Source organism: Lampetra planeri, chromosome 2 (genome assembly GCF_965212315.1).
Source record: "Lampetra planeri chromosome 2, kcLamPlan1.2.h2, whole genome shotgun sequence".
Classification (NCBI taxonomy): Eukaryota; Metazoa; Chordata; class Hyperoartia; order Petromyzontiformes; family Petromyzontidae; genus Lampetra; species Lampetra planeri.
The window spans coordinates 23,235,940-23,256,776 of record NC_136108.1 but is presented as its reverse complement, the minus strand read 5'-3'; the positions used below and the strand labels follow the sequence as shown (position 1 = coordinate 23,256,776).

General features: G+C 50.8%; 1 protein-coding gene across 2 annotated transcripts in view; it reads right to left on the bottom strand.

Moving 5' to 3' along the window:
• Positions 1–20,837, bottom strand: part of LOC144730273 (uncharacterized) — an 88,509-nt gene that overhangs the window by 30,473 nt on the left and 37,199 nt on the right. For both annotated transcript variants that reach the window (XM_078610954.1, XM_078610964.1), the window contains exons 7-10: positions 18,146–18,571; positions 16,815–16,896; positions 13,013–13,152; positions 10,224–10,266 (exon numbers count right to left, since the gene is read on the bottom strand). In XM_078610954.1, the coding sequence (XP_078467080.1) occupies positions 10,224–10,266; positions 13,013–13,152; positions 16,815–16,896; positions 18,146–18,571 (691 nt within the window). The remainder of the gene's footprint in view (positions 1–10,223; positions 10,267–13,012; positions 13,153–16,814; positions 16,897–18,145; positions 18,572–20,837) is intronic.

Here is a 20,837-nt window from a genome sequence, read left to right as displayed (position 1 = left end):
GCCAGGATGGGACGTCCATCGTCTGCCACAACTGTGGCCTTCGGGGCCATGTGGCGTCCGGCTACCGGGTCCCCCGACGCCGGACTTCAGGACCTCCGGCGCCTCGGCCACCACCGTATCCTCGGCATACCCAGGCGAGTCACGACACCTCGCACTCTCGGCCCCCACTTACAACAAGCACGCACCCTCACACCACACAGGGGGGTCATGCTTCGGAGGAGGAGGATTCGGGCCCATCATCGAACAACCGGGCGCTCGGACCAGGTCAATGGTCCGAGTTGGCCCATAGGGTCGTTGCCGCGGCGGCAGGGTCCTCTGCCGTAGTGGGTTCCATCGAGGGCGTTGATGTTCGTATGTTGATCGATACGGGTGCGTCGGCGACCATCATTTCAGACATAATTTATAACATTCTGCCCGATACATGCTGTCCCTTGCAGCCAGTTGATGTGCCATGCTATGCCGCAAATGGGGGTTCGTTGGGCATCACCGGACGGATCAATGCTCAGATCCGCATTGCTGACGTCCAATTAGTTGGGCCCATTTTGGTCTCATCCACCCTCGCCGTTCCGTGCCTCCTCGGAACAGATTTCTTGGGGAAGATGCCCATTAAAATTCTCATTAACAAAGGGTGTATTGAGCTCCCCTCCGGCCGACGCTTTCCTTCCTACCCACACCCACTCGGTTGCACTCCGCATCTACGACGGTGCAGGCGTTGGCGGCGTGCACAATTCACATTCCTCCCGGCTCTCAGATGTTAGTTCCCCTCCGGTTTCGTAAACCCCTTGATTACGACGCGTTCATGGGGGGTGCTGTGATCGGGCCTTCGCGTTCAGCTGAGCGGGTGTCGGACCTCGTGTGTGCACAAACACTCGTGCGAAGCGACCATGACCCCTTTATCCAGGTCCTTAACGCGGGATTGGAAACGGCCGTTATCTGTCAGGGAATGGTGCTTGCTCACGCGACGCCAGCCCCGCCAGAAGATGTGATCGTGGGTCACGTAGGGGGCGAGTCCTCTTCCGTTGCCAAGCCAGGTCCTGACACAGGATGGCTCGACGCGCTTTGCTCCACTTCTGCCGATTTGTCACCATTACAGCATGCTAAATTACGCACGCTGCTGAGCTATTTCGCCGACGTTTTCAGTCAAAGCAAATTCGACATTGGCTGCACTAAATTGCTAAGCCACCACATCGACACGGGTGATGCCGCTCCAATTCGTCAAAACCCATTCCGGTTGAGCCCGGCCGAAAAGGAACATGTACGGGTGGCCGTCAACGATATGTTGGCGGCCGATGTCATTGCGCCATCAAATAGCCCATGGGGGGCGCCGATCGTTCTTGTTAAGAAGCACGACGGGAGCCTCCGCTTTTGTGTTGACTTCAGGAAACTTAATAAGATTTCTGTGGCCGACGCCTACCCGCTTCCCAGGATGGACGAGTCGCTCGATGCCTTAGCAGGTGCGCACTACTTCTCCACCTTGGATCTCCTCTCGGGGTTTTGGCAGCTACCCCTTGATGACGCATCCAAACCAAAGACAGCCTTTCGCACGCCGCAGGGACTGTTCCAATTCAACAGACTTCCTATGGGTCTTCACTCGGCCCCGGCGACGTTCCAGCGCCTGATGGAGCTGGTCCTCGCTGGGTTCCAGTGGGATTCTTGCCTAATCTACCTCGACGATGTAATCGTGTTCAGCAAAACTTTTTATGAACACCTCACGCGATTGAAGGCAGTTTTCCTTAAAATGCGAGCAGCTAACCTCAAATTCAAACCGCAAAAGTGCCACCTCATGAGGGATTCGGTTCGTTATTTGGGCCATATTGTCAGCCGCTCTGGAATTGCCACGGACCCCGAAAAGACAAATTGCGTGCGCTAATGGCCAACTCCTACCTCTGTTGGGGAGGTGCGGAGTTTTATCGGCTTCGCCTCATATTATCGACGATTTGTTGCGGGATTCGCATCCATCGCGAAGCCCCTCCACGCATTAACGGCCAAAGGGATCAAATTCCGCTGGGGAGAGTTAGAACAGGCATCGTTCAATGCCGTCCGAAAAGCACTGGTCGATGCTCCTACCCTGTCTTATCCAGATTTTACTACTCCGTTCATTCTGGATACAGACGCCAGCAACACCGGAATTGGAGGGGTGCTGTCGCAAATTGTCAATGGAGTGGAACGCGTCGTCGCCTATGGCAGCAGGGTGCTGTCGCCCGCGGAGCAACGTTACTGCGTGACGCGCCGCGAATTGCTTGCTATCGTTTTTTTCATAAAGCAGTACAGGCCATACGTGTATGGCAGGCATTTCACAGTACGCTCCGACCACGCGGCGCTACAATACGCCTTGCGAGTGGACCAACCATCTGGAAAGCTCTCGCGTTGGCTCGAGATCCTCCAGGACTTTGCGTTCACTGTCATTTACCGCAAGGGGATTCAACACGGGAACGCCGACGGGTTGTCGCGACTGCCGAACAATGGGCGCTGTGCTTGTTTTTTGGGTGCGGGGCGTTGTAGGCAGCCTGACGGGGTACCGCCCCCATCCCTTGCGGCCGCGGCCGGGGATGGGGTCGGGGACCACGGGGCTCCCTCCATGCAAGTTCCGCAGGACGCATTGCTGGGCCTCGGGTTGGACGACTGAGGACGTCTTCAGATGGAAGACGTCTCCCTCCTCAAATTGAGACGCCGCGCTAGGGATGCCGAGGGTCACAGGGGGCAGGGGGGCCCCGTATCATATGTCATCCGGGAAGGCGTCCTCATGCGTTGGGATGGGGGGTCCCAATCCCACACATTGGTGGTGCCCACCTCCCTGCGGGGGCGACTTGTGTGGGAAACGCACAGTCGCCTCTTGCACTTGGGTGTTCAGAAAACACTAGCTAAAATCCAATTGGAATTTTTCTGGCCGGGCATGTCAAACGATGTAGCTGACCTTGTGCAAGGTTGCACAGAATGTGCATGGCGGAAACCACCTGCTAGGCCGTCCTGCCCGCCGCTCCAATCCATTAAGGTTTCCCGGGTCAATGAGATCGTCGCATTGGATATTTTGGGTCCGTTTCCCGCTACTCCTCGGGGTAGTAAGTACCTTTTGGTTGGGGTCGAATATTTTACCCGATGGGCCATGGCCTGGCCACTCCCCAACCAGTCTGCAGCAGCCATTACAGAAGCCTTTTTCCAGGGCTACGTCCTCGATAAGGGTGCTCCCGAACGCCTGCTGACCGACCAAGGGAAAAATTTCTCTTCCACCCTGTTGCGGGATGTGTGCAACCTGCTAGGGACACACAAAATTCGCACCTCGCCATATCACCCCCAGACTGACGGTATGGTCGAGCGATTACATAGGACACTTACCTCCATGCTAAGCCACCAGGTGTCTGAGTCACAGACTGATTGGGATCTCCACATACCTGGTGTCTTGGCCGCCTATAGAATGGCGCCCCATGCTGCCACGGGGTACTCGCCATTCTATCTTATGTATGGTAGGGAGGTTTGCCCCCCGATCGACGTACAATTGCACATTAAACAGCCCGCACCTAAGGCTAAGATTGCCGACCACATCCGTGCTAATGTGCATCGTCTCGTGGATGCCCGGGAGGCTGCTCAAAATAACTCAGAAGCCCGTCAGCTTGCCAACGAGCGGTTGCGGAATCTCCGCACGTCCCGCCACGTTTGGGTAGAAGGGGACCGCGCCTGGCTCCACTGCCCGCAGGTACCATTGGCTACTTCCTCAAAACTTCTTAAGCCTTGGAGAGGCCCGGTTGTTATTATTCGCGTTCTCCGCCCGCAGTGTGTCAGGATCCAGCATGGCAAGCGACGTTGGTTCGTGCACCCGTCACGTCTAAAACCTTACATTCAACCCTACACACCTCCTTCACTTCTCCGGGGCCGAGAGCGCGACATGTCTGACGAGCCGCGCCGCGATGATGCTGCTTCTAACTCTCGGGCAGGTCCCGCTGTCCCGCCCTCAGGTGCCTTGGGAATGAAACCCGCCACGGCCGACCCAGCGGGAACAAGCTTGCCCGCGGGATCAGCGACCCAGGACACAAGCGCAACAGCGGGTCGTCGGTCCCCTCCCGCCTCCGTCGCGAATGATGGACCTGCCACTCGGACTCGCTCAAAACTCAAACGATTTTCATGACCCCCGCCCACGAACTCTCGTCCCAACGTGACGCCACTCACCTTGCCATCATGTATAGTGGGTGATTGGGGCGTGCGTTCATCCTGCATATATGTGTTTATACAGTGTTGTTCTGCATCGGTGACCACAGGAGGGGGAGAGGCGCTTTCTTCTCATTTTTTTTCTTGATTTGTCACACACTCATTCTGATGGTTAACAAATAATTTATTGTACAATTGTATTTTTTTTGACAGCCGGGTCGGCTGGAGGCTACGTAGAGGGGGGTAATGTAGTGACATAAGAAGGGAGGGGCTGCTGGGGGCTCTGGGTTCCCGGGCGGGTCCAGACGCTTAAGCCTCTGGGCGCCAGGCGCTGGGTTCCCAGGGGGTCCAGACGCTTAAGCCTCTGGGCGCCAGGTGTTGGGTTCCCAGGCGCTTAAGCCTTTTGGTGCCGCCAACGGGGGGGGGGGGCTGTGTGTGCTCTGTGGGATGTCTGGTGGCGCACACGGCCCCACATCTCGTTGGACTAGGCATAAAAAGGGGAGCTCCCTAGAAGATCGGGGCCAGTTGTAACTCAAGAACCAAGACCCACGACCAGCCATCTGAAGACCCTGGAATGTTGTGAGAGCGAGTGGTGGGACTCTGGAACTCCCGACTCTACGACCTTGTGAGGGCGAGTTCCAGAGCGTAGCCAGAGTAGAGTATCTAGGCTGTGTACCTAGGCTGTGTACCTAGGCTGTAACAGAGTATCAGGACTGTTGGAGTGTTGTGTTGTAATAAAGAAGTTACCTCTACAAGTGTCTCCGGAACCCGTTACACTACTATGGACCGGGACCAACGACTTCAGCCCGGGTCCACGTGTTGGAGACTCGTTGAACGGAGAACGTAGACGAAGGGTTTCTTCCAGGATGAACAACAATCCTGGTCCCTCTCGGGACCCGGCTTATATTCTCTGTGGCATGGCCGGCTCCGCCCTTGGCCACGTCCACCTTTCAGAATCCTCGGGAAGGATCTGGGTCCCAATCATGTGACCCCCCCCCCCCCCTAGCCCCCACTTGGGGTCCCTTTGTCAACTTAACTGGTCACGTGTTCTCCCGGGTCAACCAGAGTGCCATGGCCTCACACAACCTCGTCCTTCGGTGGTACAATCTTGATTTGAAGCTTTCGTGACTGCAGGAATCCATACTCTTGGTTTGATTAGGATAATTTTGTTGATCGAACTTATTTATGGAGGGTCCTGCAACATTTTTGCAGTCATCAGTTACGATTGCTATGCGTCTCTCAATTTAGTGCTGGAGACAGCAGGTACATTTAAAATTGTGATTTCTAACTTTGATCCTTACCCATGTACCATCGATAGCAAAATTTGAATGTACAATTTTATTGAGGGACTGTGTGTTGTCTTTTGTTGTGGTCTGGGTCTTTTGTTGTTGTTTTGCTGCTTTGCCCCAAGCTGGCATTTGTTGTTTATATACTTGTAATGCGAGCAAGGACAGCGTCACGTGAGTGTGGGCGGAGTCAGGGTCACGTGCGGAGGAGTCAGGGTCACGTGAGGGGGAGGATATAAGGGGAGAACCGGAAGGGGATCGGGAGTGGAGACAATAGAGAAGGGAGAGGCCACGCGGAGTGCTGGCGAGGAGTGGCGCGATTGCCACGAGGCAGGAGTCACGGCACCATCGGCCAGCGGTGTTCGTGAAGCAGCGGGGGTGTCTGCAGAGTGTGCGGGAGCACACAGAGCAGCAGGGTGGCTGCGGGGTGCGCGGGGAGCACACGGAGCAGCAAGGGGGCTGCGGAGTGTGCGGAGCACACGAGCAGCGGGGTGGCTGCAGAGAGAGTGAGCGGGAGCGGAGGACTCAGACGACGTGCGGAGGCACGAGGCGGAGAAGGTGCGGGTCGGAGCGGAGACATCGCGGGGTGCGAGCAAGAACCCAATAAAGGATCAACGGAGAGTGACATCGGCTGAGAGTCCTTTATTACATACTTATGAAATTTGTACTGATATACAGTATACTCTCTGGTTCTTCCTGTAAAGTCACGTAGATAGAAACAATAATAAAAGAACACGACGTTTCGGTCGCAACACAAGCGTCCGTCATCAGGTGAAAAAGAATGCCGATTGATTACACTATGTAACACAATTTTTGTTCCTGGGTAGTAAGTGTTTTTTCATAATTGCTTATGCCTCAAAAGTACAGAAAATGGATATTATTCCCCACAAACTTTGCTTTTGTGACCAGGATAGTGATATTTTGAAATTTACCTATTTTCAATGACAAAACAGGCGAATTTGTGTCTTTTCGTTCACATAAAGTGACAGATAAACAACACATGAATCAAAATTAACATGTATTTATACTAATGTAGTGACTGTACTTGTCACTGTATGGTGCCGGGACCCAGCTTGTGGTCCGGACCGGGATAGTGAACCGTGTCTAGTTCTGCCGTAGCGCAGTGAGATGGGCATTCGAGACCCGAGCGTAAGTTGTGTTATGTTACGTACTGTTATGTGAATAAATAGTGTTGCTCTGAAGATAACGTCTGCGACTCAGTTGGCTCACTACAATTGGTGTCGGAAGTGGCCAACTTGCTAAGCTGTAGCTAGCGGTAGACAAGTATGCCTACACGTCGCAGAGTTCATGTACGTGCATCGAACGACGAAGACGACGAGGAGCTGATTCTGCCCACGGCCGATGAGAATGGAGCGGAGATGCTGGCCGCGGAGCAGGGTGCAGCCGGGGCGCGGGGCGCCTCGCCTTCTGTTGAGGAACTCATCAGGGACATGCATGGCCGTCTCGTGGCGTCCTCCATCCTCGTCGAGATGCAGTCCTTCCCCTCGACGGCGAAGGAAGGAGCGGTGGAGCTGTCTGAACGAGGCGACTTAGCCGCCATTTCGCGAAGGGCGAGAACGCCATCGCCGCTGTCCGCGCTCGCGGGCACCATTTTGCCCCCGACGGGGAGCGCGGAACCCGCCAAGCTTTAAGCGGGGACGTCCTCGTCATTTGATGTCCAGTCGCTTCGCCGTTGGCTGCCCTTCATTAAAGAATGTGTTGCCGCCAACGGAGATAGGGTGGTGTTTAAAGGAAGATTTCTTACGAATGCCAATGTGGCAGGGTGGTCGGAAGTGGACGCGCTGAAGGCGCTTCCCGCCGCCCTCGTTGACGATGCTTTGGTGGCGTTCCTCGCCATCCAGCCGTCCGAGAAGACCACCCTCACGCAGGCGTTTGACCAGATGGCCGCCACTTTTCAGCCTCCGCTGAACACCTGCCAGAAGTTAAAAGTGAGGCGGAGAGGTGACGCTGAATCGGCCCTCGTGTAAAGGAGTGCGCTCTTGGCGCTGGCGAAGGCCGCGTATCCGCGCATGGGTCACGATGGCCATGACGCGCTTGTCCTTGAGAAGATGTTGGAGCTCGCCAAGGATCTCCGCACTGTGCTTCCCGCCGATGGCGGGGTAGTTTATTTGCTCAAGATTGCCAGGTGTATCCAGGCGCAGCACACCCTGCAGCATGACAGGGTGTTGGTGGCGTTCTCCGCGTCTTTTGTGGGGCCCGAGGGTCACACGGACGGAGCGGCTGTGTCCACGTGCTCGCTGCATCAGCGGGGCACCGATCGACAGGGTGACGGTGATCGGCGGCGGGACGACCGGCGGCAGGCGAGGTCTGCTTCATCCCATTCCAGCGATGGACGGGTCACCTGCTACAACTGCGGCCTGCCGGGGGCATGTCCAGTCGAGCTGCCGGGTTCCTCAACGGCGGGCCTTGGGACGTCCGCCTTCCTACAACTCCATACCCCCTAAGGCGAGTCGTGGTGCACCTCACACTCGGCCCCGGGGTTCCCTTCATTCATCAGGGGGGTCCGGTGTGCGTCGGGGTCGCGCGCGTGTTCGGGGGGAGTCGGGTCGTGTTCGCGACGCGCGGCCGCTCCGACCTGATCAGTGGTCGGAGCTGGCAGGTCGCGTGGTCGTGGCAACCGCGGCGTCGTCGGCCATGCTCGGGTTTGTTGAGGGGGTTGAGGTGCGCATGCTTATGGATACTGGCGCATCCTCGACCATTATATCCGAGTTGATTTATAAGATTTTGCCATGCCGGTGTCGCGTTTTGGAGTCGGTAGATGCTCCGCGTTTCGCCGCTAATGGCAGTTCGTTGGGGATAATAGGCCGGATGTCTGTTGCGTTGCGCATTACCGATGTTCAATTGTCGGGCCACGTGTTGGTTTCCACGGCCCTGGCTGTCCCGTGCCTACTGGGGACTGATTTTCTCGGCATGATGCCCCTGAAAATTCGTATCGATCAGGGATGTTTGGAGTTGCCGTCGGGACGGCGTATGGCTTTTCTTCTATCCCCGACTCGCATTAATGTTGCTAATGCTACGGTGCAGGCACTTGCATGCCGCACGGTGCAGATCCCCCCCGGCGCGCAAATGCTAGCGCCTCTTCGTTTGCGAAAACCGCTCGATGCGCGTGTCTTGAGTGACAGCATTGTGCTTGATCCATCGAATAAAATAACTCGAGGGATGTCGCTGGTTGCGGCGCAGACGCTGGTCTCCCTGGACCAGTGACCGTTTATACAGGTCCTTAACACCGGGTCTGACACTACAATTATTCAAGAGGGTTCCGTGATCGCAAACGTGTCCCCGGCGTGTCCGAAAGTGGATGTTGTGGGAAACGTCGGGGTCGGCATTCGCTCTCCGGTGGTCGATGAGGCATGGATCGACAAACTATGTTCGGAATGCGGCGATTTGTCTGCAGGCCAAATGCGGAAGCTAAGGGGCACTCCTGCGGGAATTTTCAGACATTTTTAGTAAGTCGAAATTTTATATCGATCGGACATCTCTATTGAGCCACCATATTGACACGGGTAATGCTGCCCCTATTCGCCAGAATCCTTATCGCCCGAGTCCGGCTGAGAAGGACCGTGTTCATGTGGCAGTGGATGAAATGTTGGCCGCGGATATCATTTCGCCGTCCACCAGTCCATGGGGGGCTCTGATTGTCCTTGTTAAGAAACACGACGGCAGTCTGCGGTTTTGCGTCGATTTCAGGAAACTAAACAAAGTCTCAGTCGCGGATGCCTACCCCCTGCCTCACATGAACAATTCATTGGACGCTCTGGCAGGCGCGCGGTATTTTTCGACCCTCGACCTTTTGTTCGGGTTTTGGCAGTTGCCGCTTGACGAGGCCTCGAGGCCCCAGACGGCTTTTCGGACGCCCCAAAGGCTGTTCCGAGTTCAACTGACTTCCGATGGGGCTTCCATTCCGTGCCTGTCACTTTTCAGAGGCTAATGGAATTGGCGGGCCTCCAGTGGGATTCGTGCCTGATATATTGAGATGACGTCATCATGTTAACAGTGTCATTTTTCGGCTGCACGTTTGATGAGCATTTGAATCGCCTGCGGCCTGTAGGTTGTGTTATGTTACGTACTGTTATGTGAATAAATAGTGTTGCTCCCAAGATAACGTCTGCGACTCAGTTGGACTCACTACACTAAAGTAATACAAAAATGACTACAAAAAATTTATAATTGAGTAGTTTTTCGAAATTGTTCCTCCTCACAGAGAACTCGGTCCGCTGTGGCCAGTCCCGCCTGTGGTAGTGCGCCTTGGTGTCTAAATCTTTTGTAGTCATTTTTGTATTACTTTAGAATAAACACATGTTAATTTTGATTACTATGTTGGTTTTTTACTTTATGTGAACGTAAAGACACAAATTCGCCCGTTTTCTCATTGAAAATAGGTACATTTCAAAATATCACTGTCCTGGTCACAAAAGCAAAGTTTGTGGGGAATAATAGCCATTTTCTGTACTCTTGAGGAATAAGCAATTAGGAAATAACACTTACTACTCAGGAACAAAAAAAAATTGTTACAGTGTTAACAGTGTCATTTTTCCAACAGACCAAGACGCGGGCACACGGCGGCCGCCTCTTTTCAAACGATGTCACGGGATCTTCAACTTCTGCTCTAACGGGAGACGGTGTATGGTATTTCATGATTAATACCACACCACCGCAGTGAGGCTTATGTAGTGAATGAAAAAAATAAATGTGTTAATGTTGGTCGGCCTAATAGATTAGATCCACGAAGCTGTGCACGAAACGGGGAGCGCGCCACTGAGAGGCAAGGTGACTCACCTACCGAGAGGCTGCTCCCCACCGGCTCCGTCACGCCACCTTCCTGTATGCAACACAGTAATGAAGAAATAGATTCAGAATACTCTTTGGTTCTTTCGGTAAAGTCACGTAGGTATAAAATAAAATAAATAAAATCACGACGTTTCAGCAACACAAGTGCTCGTCATCAGGTGGAAGCACCCACAGCAATAAACAATTGTTAAAGTGGGCAAAAGGAGGCTGCTTGTGACACGAGGCTATATATACGTAAGAGGGGGGGAGGAGCCAGGGAGGAGACCATTGTTAAAACGCTGTGGGCTCTCATGATATTGTTTTTTTCGAGACCAAGATGCTCTGCAAACCTTCGGGCTACTATCAAAGGTTTGTTCATGAAGCCATCCAGATATATAAACATAGACATAACTTCAACCGAGAAGATGGATACAAATTGAGCAATCATTGAAAGGATGTTATTAACCAGGTAAAACCTTAACTGCTTTATAGTTTGCCTTCGTATCCACATCTCCAGTTTCTTCAGCCTCCTACCCTCCAGCCCCGCTCACTTCCCAGACCCAACATTTTGTCGTACTCGGGCTCGGGTTGGAGCTTGCACTTCAAAGCCCCTGGCATTGTGTTGTACTCGGGCTCGGGTGCAACTTGAACTTCGCCACTCTCCCTACCCCACACCCCCACCCTCTTTTTCTCTCCTCCCTGGCTCCTCCCCCCCCTCTTAAGTATATATAGCCTCGTGTCACAAGCAGCCTCCTTTTGCCCACTTTAGCAATTGTTTATTGCTGTGGGTGCTTCCACCTGATGACGGGCACTTGTGTTGCGCCCAAAATATCGTGATTTATTTTATTTGATACCTACGTGACTTTACCGAAAGAACCAAAGAGTATGGATTCCTGCAGTCACGAAAACTTCAAATCTAGATTAGATTCAAAATCTTCATTTATACGGGAGGAATCCAATGACCTATTAAGCTCTTTTTCACAGATGTCCAATAGGGATGGGTAAGAACGTGACAACAACAAACAATACAAAAATATGATAGTAGTGTGAGAAAGGTAAAAACAAATAACCCAAACAGATACAAATAAAACTAAACCATCCCAATCCGATGAGGCAAAGCCCACTGAGGTATTAACTTATTTTTCAGAAGTGACCTGGCCACAAATGATCGCTCAACAAAGTGGCTTTTCACTTGAATATTTAAGCAAGCAAAATAATATACATAATCTCAATTATGTTTTTACATATGGAGGGGAAAACCTGAGGACCCGAAGAAAAAAATCCACCGAGAGAAAATGCAAACTCCAAATATGTTTACCCAGGAAAGCTTCAGTGTATTTCTAACTTCAAAATAAAATATGTCCAAGTGCCCGGGTTCACTAGACTCCATACAACAGATAGGCGTAGAGCGTTAGAATTGAGACACTAATGAGGTAGCCCCCGCCATGTCTGGATGTGAGCCTCTTGTCAGGAGGGTCATGCCAGGTGTTCGCAATACTGTAACGGGCGATGTTGCTGCTGCTGTGTGCCTGATCACAATTCAGTAATTTGCGGTGTAATTTGTCAAACTCCGTCAACTTGGACCATGCTGCCAGCACACTGCAGCCTTCTCTTATCAAACGACGTCACAGGATCGTTCACGTCCACTGTTGAAGAAGATAACGCGTGGTATTTTATGGCGGATATGCACCGCAGCGTTCACCAGGGTGGCCTGCCGGATTCCAATGATGAACATCCCCGCAACAAGCCGTCTCACCGCATGCGCCGAAAGCGCGCGCTCGCCAAAAGCGCGCGCTCGCCGAAAGCGCGCGCTCGCCAAAAGCGCGTGCTCACTGACCCTCCTACCGAAATATTCACAGCACACCGCATTCTTGTTTTTCATTGATGCTTATGAAAATTGTAAACTTAGCGGGACCAGGACTCCCCCAATTAGTCTGGTGAGCCGGGGTTTTAGAACCGTATCTTCAGTGCGGATTCGGCTCTGGCTTGGCTCGGGCTTGAGCCGCTCGTGCGAGTAAGCGGCTCAGCCATGGCCTGGTTCAGGCTCAGCCTCATGGCACCCACACTGATAGCTGGCTCAAGTTAAACACGGTGGCTTTGAGCCGGCTCACTGGAGCCAGAGCAAAGCCTGAGCCGAGCCTTGACTAAGAATACGGGAGCCTTAATCAGGGCCGGACAATAACATTGCTGGGGCTGTAAGCTACATCAATGTCTGTATATTTTTGTCATATTGGAATGAAAATAACCGTATAAGAGAGAATTTTAGTTTTTCAAAAGTGTTAGACCAGAGACTAGGTTTTACCCTATTCTTATACTCTTAGGGTAAAACCTATTCTTATCCCTTGATACTGGCAAGTAAGGTTCCATGTTGTAGCTGCTCACCGAGCTATAAATGCCCTGATAGTGCATTGTCTTTGTGCTGTTTGCCTTTTGGGTTCTCTGGTCTAACACTGTTTGAAACTAAGCCCTAAAAAAGGCTGTCTCTGGTGTAGACCAATCGGTTCAAAGACAATGCATATATTACGAGAGCATGTTGTTGTTTGCATGTTCACCTTAAGTATGTGTGGTTAATGCAACCATTATTCCTTGCAAACGGTTTTTGTTTGGTGTTTGTACATCTTAACACCTGTTTTATTGGCAGAAAGGGTAAAACCTATTCTTATAATGATAGTTGTCTTAGTTTGTTTTCGGATTTAGAGGCCCCTCATAATGTGGGGCAATAAGCTGTAGCTTACTTAGCTTGTGCCCAAGTCCAGCACGGGCTTTAATGTACGTGCGCTTAGACAGGGAGCTGTTACCGGCTGTGGGTGGACTGTGTCCGTCGCTGTTCCTAGCTGAGGGCCACCCGGCCAGCCTGGCAGACCTTCCGTCGAGTTGCCCAGCGAGCCTCGTGTTTGCTTCGGGATTTTGCCGCTCCGTGCATCGCTCTCCACTCGGCCTGTCGCACCATGAAGCTCAAGTGTCACATAGGGTTTGGTGTAACCAGGCAGAGTGTAACTCAAGAGACCAGGATAGAGTAGAATTTGCAAGAGTGACCCAGGTTACCAAAATGAAACAAGCAATGGGGTAAAAATAAAGTGCAGCAAGCGAGAAAATAGAAATCAGAACAAAAACAACCGAATATCAACCAGAGCAGAGATAACCCTGTTACATACAATATCGACATCGGTACAAGAAAAATAATCTATCTTCAATCAAATTAATTAGCAATATCATAAGTTGGCTCAGACAAATTACAGTCATTGTTTAACACACTCGTAGTAGATGCAGTTCCTGAATAGTTCCACATGATTAGAAAGAAATTTCTCCATAAATAATGTAGAAATAATGTTTGGCGAGATACGGTGTACTGTGCATACGCAGTGAGATAACAAAGAGCTGAAGGTACACTACCGCATTACCGTATCAATCCGCGTACTGTATCACTATATCGCTCAGCCATGCAGCTCAAGAAAGTCAACCGCTCAGAAACTGCGTTATAACAGTGCTGGTTGTGTTATAATGGTGAGCGTTCCAAATTTTGCTAAAAGTGTTCCCTCATGGAAGAACTGCATGGTCGCGAAAACACGTGGCGTGAACACCAACGCGTTAAGCGAGGACTTGCCGTACTTTTGAAAATCGTTTCAGATGGCTTAGGTCAATTGCTCTGTCACACCTAAATTAAATATTCAAGGACGATAAGTCAATTCACCAGATGGCTTAGGTCAATTGCTCTGTCACACCTAAATTAAATATTCAAGGACGATAAGTCATTGCTTAACGTGCTACATTCACACAAAGTATTTTCTTCCATTATGGAACTTTTCGCACAACGCGGAACATGCACCGTTATAAGTAATACGGTTTCTGAGCAGTCAACGATGAATTACTTTTTTGAGTTGTGCGCTAAGCGGTACAGTGATACAGTACGCAGACTGATACAGGAACGCGGTGGCGTGCCCTCAGTGATTTGTGCCATCTCACTGCGTGCGCGTAGTACATCGTATCTCGCCAAACTTTATCATTACATTATTTATGAAGAATTATTTTTGCTTCATACGTTCAACACGTTAAACGAGGACTTGCTGTCCATTAGTAGCATTTAGAGTAATTGAAATTGCCGCACGGAAGCGCAGTGGTTACATTTGTGCCTCACAGTACAAAGCTCCTGGGTTATATTGCTGGCTTAAGAAGCTTTCTGCGTGGCGTTTGTGTGTTCTCCACCCAACTCTGCATGGGCTTCCTCCGGGTTCTTCGATTTCCTCTTATAGATCAAAAGTGAATGTACTTGGTATTGGCAAAAACATTGCAATGCTGAAAAGTTATCTTCCAATTTACCAATTGAGTACGGGACTCTACTTTAACATGACCACACTCATCTTAACATTTGTGGTCCTGTGCGACTTGTTTATCAAGAAAAAAATAAAAAAACAATAACTGTTGATGTGACAGTACAGGTGGTAATGCCCATGTGGGATCATGTGATGTGACGGGAGGGGGAGGCAGAGGTATAAGGTGGGATTGGTGGCTCCGATGGACTGAGGTGGAGCGAGTTGGAGCTAGGCATCTCAGGGCATAGGTGTGAATGGGTGAGAAAAAGGCTGGAGTGGTGCCCCAGGAAAGGATTAAAAAGGGACTGCCCACCAAAGGTGTGGTCGAAGGACGGTGGTTGCTGGAGACCGCAGAGGCAGGAGAGCTAGAAAGATCGGCAGATCATTTTTGTTCTACTTTAATGCACCCTGCCTGAGCAGGTGGCTGGTCGGAAGCATTATTTTATTTTCTGGACAGTACTCCGTGGTGGGACCGTGCAGTTGTTCCACCAACCAGCACAGCTAGGTGAAGAGCAACCAATGCCACGTACACGAGGCAGCATTAGCCAGCATGGTAGAACCGTAAGTTATGACGGCCGGCTGGACCTGGGTGTAGCCGCAAAGGTGGTTTTACCCAGGCTGCGGAGAATTGTCAGAGTGGTGGGCCACTGAGTCCCACCAAGCAGGCTGAATTTCAGGCATGCACAACCTACAAGGAGGGCCACTGTGCGGCTGAACACCTGACAACTCGAGAGCTGGGCAGCAAAGCAGGGAGCGCTGGTCAAGGGTGACCAGCATCGTAAGGAGGGCTACCCTGGTGTCAGTTCCTTGGTGGCCTGGGCACTGGTGGGCATCCTAGACAGCAGTTGGAGGTTGTGAGCAACCGTAAAGATTTGCAAGGGCTGTGAGCTACTCCCTTGCACCTACCTCAACACTCTCGTCTTCACACTAACACTTTCTCACTCCCATACACACTATTGATCAATGCACCCACTTCAAGACATTATCTCGGCAAGAAGATCTTTATTTGATGACTGCGTGTGAACTGGCATGGACATTCATCGAAACACATTGTTATTTGCGCACGTCTCTTCCTGTTCTGTTGTGTCAAGGTTCGTGACGTTTAAGTGCATCAAATATGTGCTTTGTGATTACTGTTATGAAACTGAGTTATGCTTGTGGCATTTAGTGTTCACCTGGTAAGGTGAAGTTTTGCTGTAGTTGACATCCGGTCTGAGGTCGTGTTGGTACTGTTAAACCTGGGGTTGCTTTGCCTGGTTTTGCCACCGGGGGTTGTAAACGTATACTTCTATGGTTATAAGCCTTCCTTTGTAGTCATTAAAGACTTAAACTCGTAACTGTTTTAAATCAGTTATGGTGGTCCCTTTTTTACCTGGTGCCTTTGGTCTTCTACTCCAACCCAGAGTCTGCAAACCTTAAACAAACCCCTGGGTTGCATTTATAAGAGTGAGCGTGGCATCCGAACCAGCACCCCCACCACTCATCCCAGGCAAAACCTCACAGCTATGTAGTACAACTTTTGATAGTGTTGTTTGTTGCTGGCGGCTTCACGTTTTGGGCCTGTGCTCAGCAGTAGCGAAGGGTAGTGGTAGTGCAGCCATTAGCACGCTGCGCTACGATCCCACGGTTAACAGCAGTGACGATTATCTGAACCGGTCCTGGGCCTCTCCTAGGTTGAATCAGCTTCAAATAAGTACCTGGTGCATTGTGTAAACATCGACAAAGGTGGCCAGGCATGGTGCTGGCCAGCCATCCCCTCGTGTGCCGGTTTCGGCCTTCAGGAGGTGCCCGCCAACAGCAATTGTTCCTACAGTCTGTTAAGCCTATACGGGGCATCTTTGTTTTTGTATAGGTATGTTTCAGTGTGTGGGATCAGTGTGTGGGGTCAGTGTGTGTTAGTGTAGATGTGTCAGTGTACTATCAATGTGCGTGTCTCAGTGCGTGGGGAGCGGTGGCACAGTGATTAGCGCCCTACCCTACAAACCTGGCAACCCGAGTTCAATTCCTACTCACTGCCCAACACCAGTGATGATTATCTGAACTTGTCCTGGGCCTCCCCTAGGTTGGCTCGGTCTCAAATGAGGACCTGGTGGAGTGTGTAAAACATGTCTACGAGCGAGACAAAGGCAGCCAGGCATGGGGCTGGCCACCCAGCCCCTCGTGTACCATTCCTCGCTTCGTAGGTGCTATTCGCTAACAGCACTTGCCCAAGCAGTCTGCAAAGGCTACGGGGGGGGGGATCTTTATGCTCAGCAGCTGCGTTGAGGCAGCGGTGGTGGCGTGGACTCACTCGTGATCTCGCGCGTCACCCTGGCACCCGTCCTCGTGGTGTCCTGTATGAGCCTGGTCTCCACCTCGTATGCCTGTTCACTCTGCGCGTGCACAGCACACACAACCCCCACCAAACGACAGAATTGGCCAAACATCCCAATATAGGACAAAAGAGCTTGGGCAAGTTGTTAGTAGTGCCAGTTCTGGCTGCCTTTCTAGCACCTCTAATCAAATAGATACACAACCACACAAACCATTGCCGGTAGTGAACATTCTACATTCCTATGGTCACGGCACATTTATACACAAGACAACCAATGATGACTTCCCCACAAAGTGGTAAATATTTTATCAACCCTAGAGAGATGATGGGCTGAGTCGATCACCAACCAGGGATGTGAAATCGCAACCTTCCGATTGGGAACCGCCCACTCTAGGGCCCTGCCAACTGGCCGGCTACATATTTTGCCGAAATATAAAAATGTGCCGCTTACATCAGCATTGTCAACGTGCTGTGTATTCATTCTAACCACTCCGAACAGCCAACGTCCTTAGGTTGAGTGGCATTTCTTGAGTCACTGCTGCGGTGATTATTATTGTTATCGTTGTTATCCATCCAGTGAGGTGGCTCAGCAATAGCAAAGGCAGCTCACAATCAAAATCTTTATTTATCGTGGATGAACCCGTTGAGCTATGAAGCTCTTTTTCACAGATGCCCAGTATGGGCGGATCAGCAAGTTGTAACAACAAACAATGCAAAAAAATGATCTGAGTGCAAAATAGAAAAAAGGTAAGCAAAGTCAATATAAAATAAATATAAATCAAGTGTATAACTACAAGTACACTAATTCCAGCCGATCTTTACAAAACTAAATGCAAGCTTGGGATAAGGCAGTAAAACAACAATAGTACCAGACCACACCAAGACAACACGCAGTACCTGAAATAAATTGCACATTAAAATGTATCTATCGATGGTACACGGTTAAAGATCAAACTTACAAATCAAATTTGCAAATGTGCCTGCTGTATCTAGCACCTTACTTCTGCATCAGGATATGTTTTGAAGGAAGATTCACGATGTTAACGGGAAGAAACAAGGTTCTTCCAAAAGGTTGGTGCTGCAACAATAAAGGCTTTGTCACCAATTCTTGTTGCCTGTTTTGCACACCGCCCAGATACTCATTTCAGGCTGAGTCGACCTAGGGGTGGCCCAGGACCAGTTCAGATAATCATCACTGGTGTTGGCAGGAATCGAACGCGCGTCACAATGAGACGCACTGCATGGCACGCCCGGGCACTGCTTGCGGGGGGGGGCGACGATGACGACGCCGACAACGGCATGGTTACCCGGTATGGTGGTGTAGGCAGCGCGATCTCGGTGGCGATGCGCGCCCCGCTCGCATCGTCCGCCTCATCGTGGTAGCGGAAGATCCGCGTGCGCACGCTGATGTGGCCCTCTGCGCCAGGCGGTGCGACCACACCGGGCGGCAGCGGCACGGTGGTGAGCACCTCGCACATGCCCAGCTCGGCGCCTGCCGCCCACACCGAACCCTCGGGGGCCGGCTCCATGGAGGTCGGCGAAGCCCCATTGGGGCCCAGCGGAAGGGACCGTGGTGGCGGTGGCACGTCGGACGCAATGCGAGCGGCCCGCGCCTTCTTGTCCCGGAGCGCCTTCTTGAGTTTCTCTTTCTTCCTCGGCTTCTCCGGGTTCGCCACGTCAGGGGTGGCTTCCTCGGGCTCCTCCGAGATGGTGAAGAGTTGGACTGTGGCTCCCTGAAAACAATAAGAACCACGTGCAACGCTTTCTTGCTCCCGGCACTGAAATCTTAAAATGCTGCTTAACTACATTCCCAACAATATTATTACGCATGTCTTAAGACTCTTGCTCATAGTAGCGGGCGATGTTGCTAATGCTGTGTGTAATCCCAATTGAGTAATTTTTAGGAAATTTCCAGAATTAGGTTTTTAACTAAGGGAGGAGACCGGGTAACTTAAGAGGGAATGGGAAACCCATGCAGAACACAGAACAGCGACCAGGAATCGAGCCAAGACCCTTCTTGCTGTGTTACCACTGCACCACTATTGTTCCAACACATGTCCTCGTTTAATGCATTTTCAGACAACGCATTTTCGCTAGAACATGGAACACACTATTATAATGCAGAATGCACACGGTTATGAAGCGGTTTCTGAGCGGTTGACTACTTTCTTGAGCTGCACCGCTGAGCGGTAGAGTGATACAGTCACGCAGTGATGTACCCTCAGTTATTAGTCCTGCCATCTATATATATAACATCGCAAATCTGTCTGTCTGTCTGTGTGTGTGTCTGTGTGTCGCCGGACCATACGCAGTTTCATTGGACGGCGGTTGCCCCTGGCAACGGGTAGCGACGCATTCGCTGCGGGGTGGACGCAATTTTTAATTTCCATAAAAAATATGCGCACGCATTAACACGCGACTCTCAGGTAAATTCATCAAAGTTTTACATCCTCTTCACTCCCCCCCACCACAATGTGTGCAATTACTATTATAGGCTCGGTAGATAATAAAATTATAGCGATTAGACAGTATTATTGTAGCGCGGGGGGGGGGGGGGGGGGAACGGCCCCGGTACCCAGCCTCAGCCGGGTGGGCAATCTAGGCGAGGCCGGAGGCTCTGCACGGTACTAGGCCTCGACACCCAGCACGCGACTCTGAGGTAAAATCATCAAAGTTTCACGTCCTCTTCACTCCCCCCCCACCACAATGTGTGCAATTACTATTATAGGGTCGGTAGATCATAAAATTATAGCGATTAGACAGTATTATTGTAGCGCAGGGGGGGGGGGGTAACGGCCCCTGTACCCAGCCTCAGCCGGGTGGGCAATTTAGGCGAGGCCGGAGGCTCTGCACGGTACTAGGCCTCGACACCCCACCCGTGTCAAGCGACACCTTTGTGGTATAAACTCGATATACCCAGCGTTGCCCGGGGGGAAAATACATTTAAAATCTTCTGAAAACTTTCAAACATTATACCAATGAAAAAACAACTGTGTAATTACTTTTAAACCCCACGCGCCAAGAATCGATTCTTTAAATGTTGACTGTACAAATAGTCATTAAGCTGCGTGAGCGTACTGCCAGTCTATAATGTAGACTGTAGCCTGGTTATTAAATTGGGTGAGTGTACTGCCAGTCTATAATGCAGACTGTAGCCTGGTTATTAAGCTGGGTGAGCGTACTGGCAGTCTATAATGTAGACTGTAGCCTGGTTATTAAGCTGGGTGGGTGTACTGGCAGTCTATAATGTTGACTGTAGCCTGGTTATTAAGTAAAGTTAGTCAATTTGTAACACGTACGCTTTCGCGACCATTATTCATAAACAACGTTATTGGGTTTAGATCGCCTTATTTATAAATGTGTTGTAACCCTCCAACACCCGACACGGCCAATCAGTAAAAAAGTGTCACGTTCATAAAAGACTAATAGTTCACTGCTTTAGCCCACCGGTGTGTTCAAGCGTGAAACCACAACAATTACCATTTCTGATGAAAAAACAACTGTGTAATTACTTTTAAACCCGACGCGCCAAGAATCGATTCTTTAAATGTTGACTGTACAAATAGTCATTAAGCTGGGTGAGCATACTGGCAGTCTATAATGTAGACTGTAGCCTGGTTATTAAGCTGGGTGGGTGTACTGGCAGTCTATAATGTAGACTGTAGCCTGGTTATTAAGTAAAGTGAGTCAATTTGTAACACGTAGGCTTTCGCGACCATTATTCATAAACAACGTTATTGGGTTTAGATCGCCTTATTTATTAATGTGTTGTAACCCTCCACCACCCGACACGGCCAATCAGTAAAAAAGTGTCACGTTGATAAAAGACTAATAGTTGGTAGTGAGGGGAACATTTTATTTTGCGTTAAAAATGCTTTAAAAATACACTAAACGCTCAGGTAAATTCTTCACTGCGTGATGTCCCCCCCACCCCGATGCGTGCAGTGATTACTACTATACATTTGCTACATGCTACCACTATAGGCCGTAGATATTACT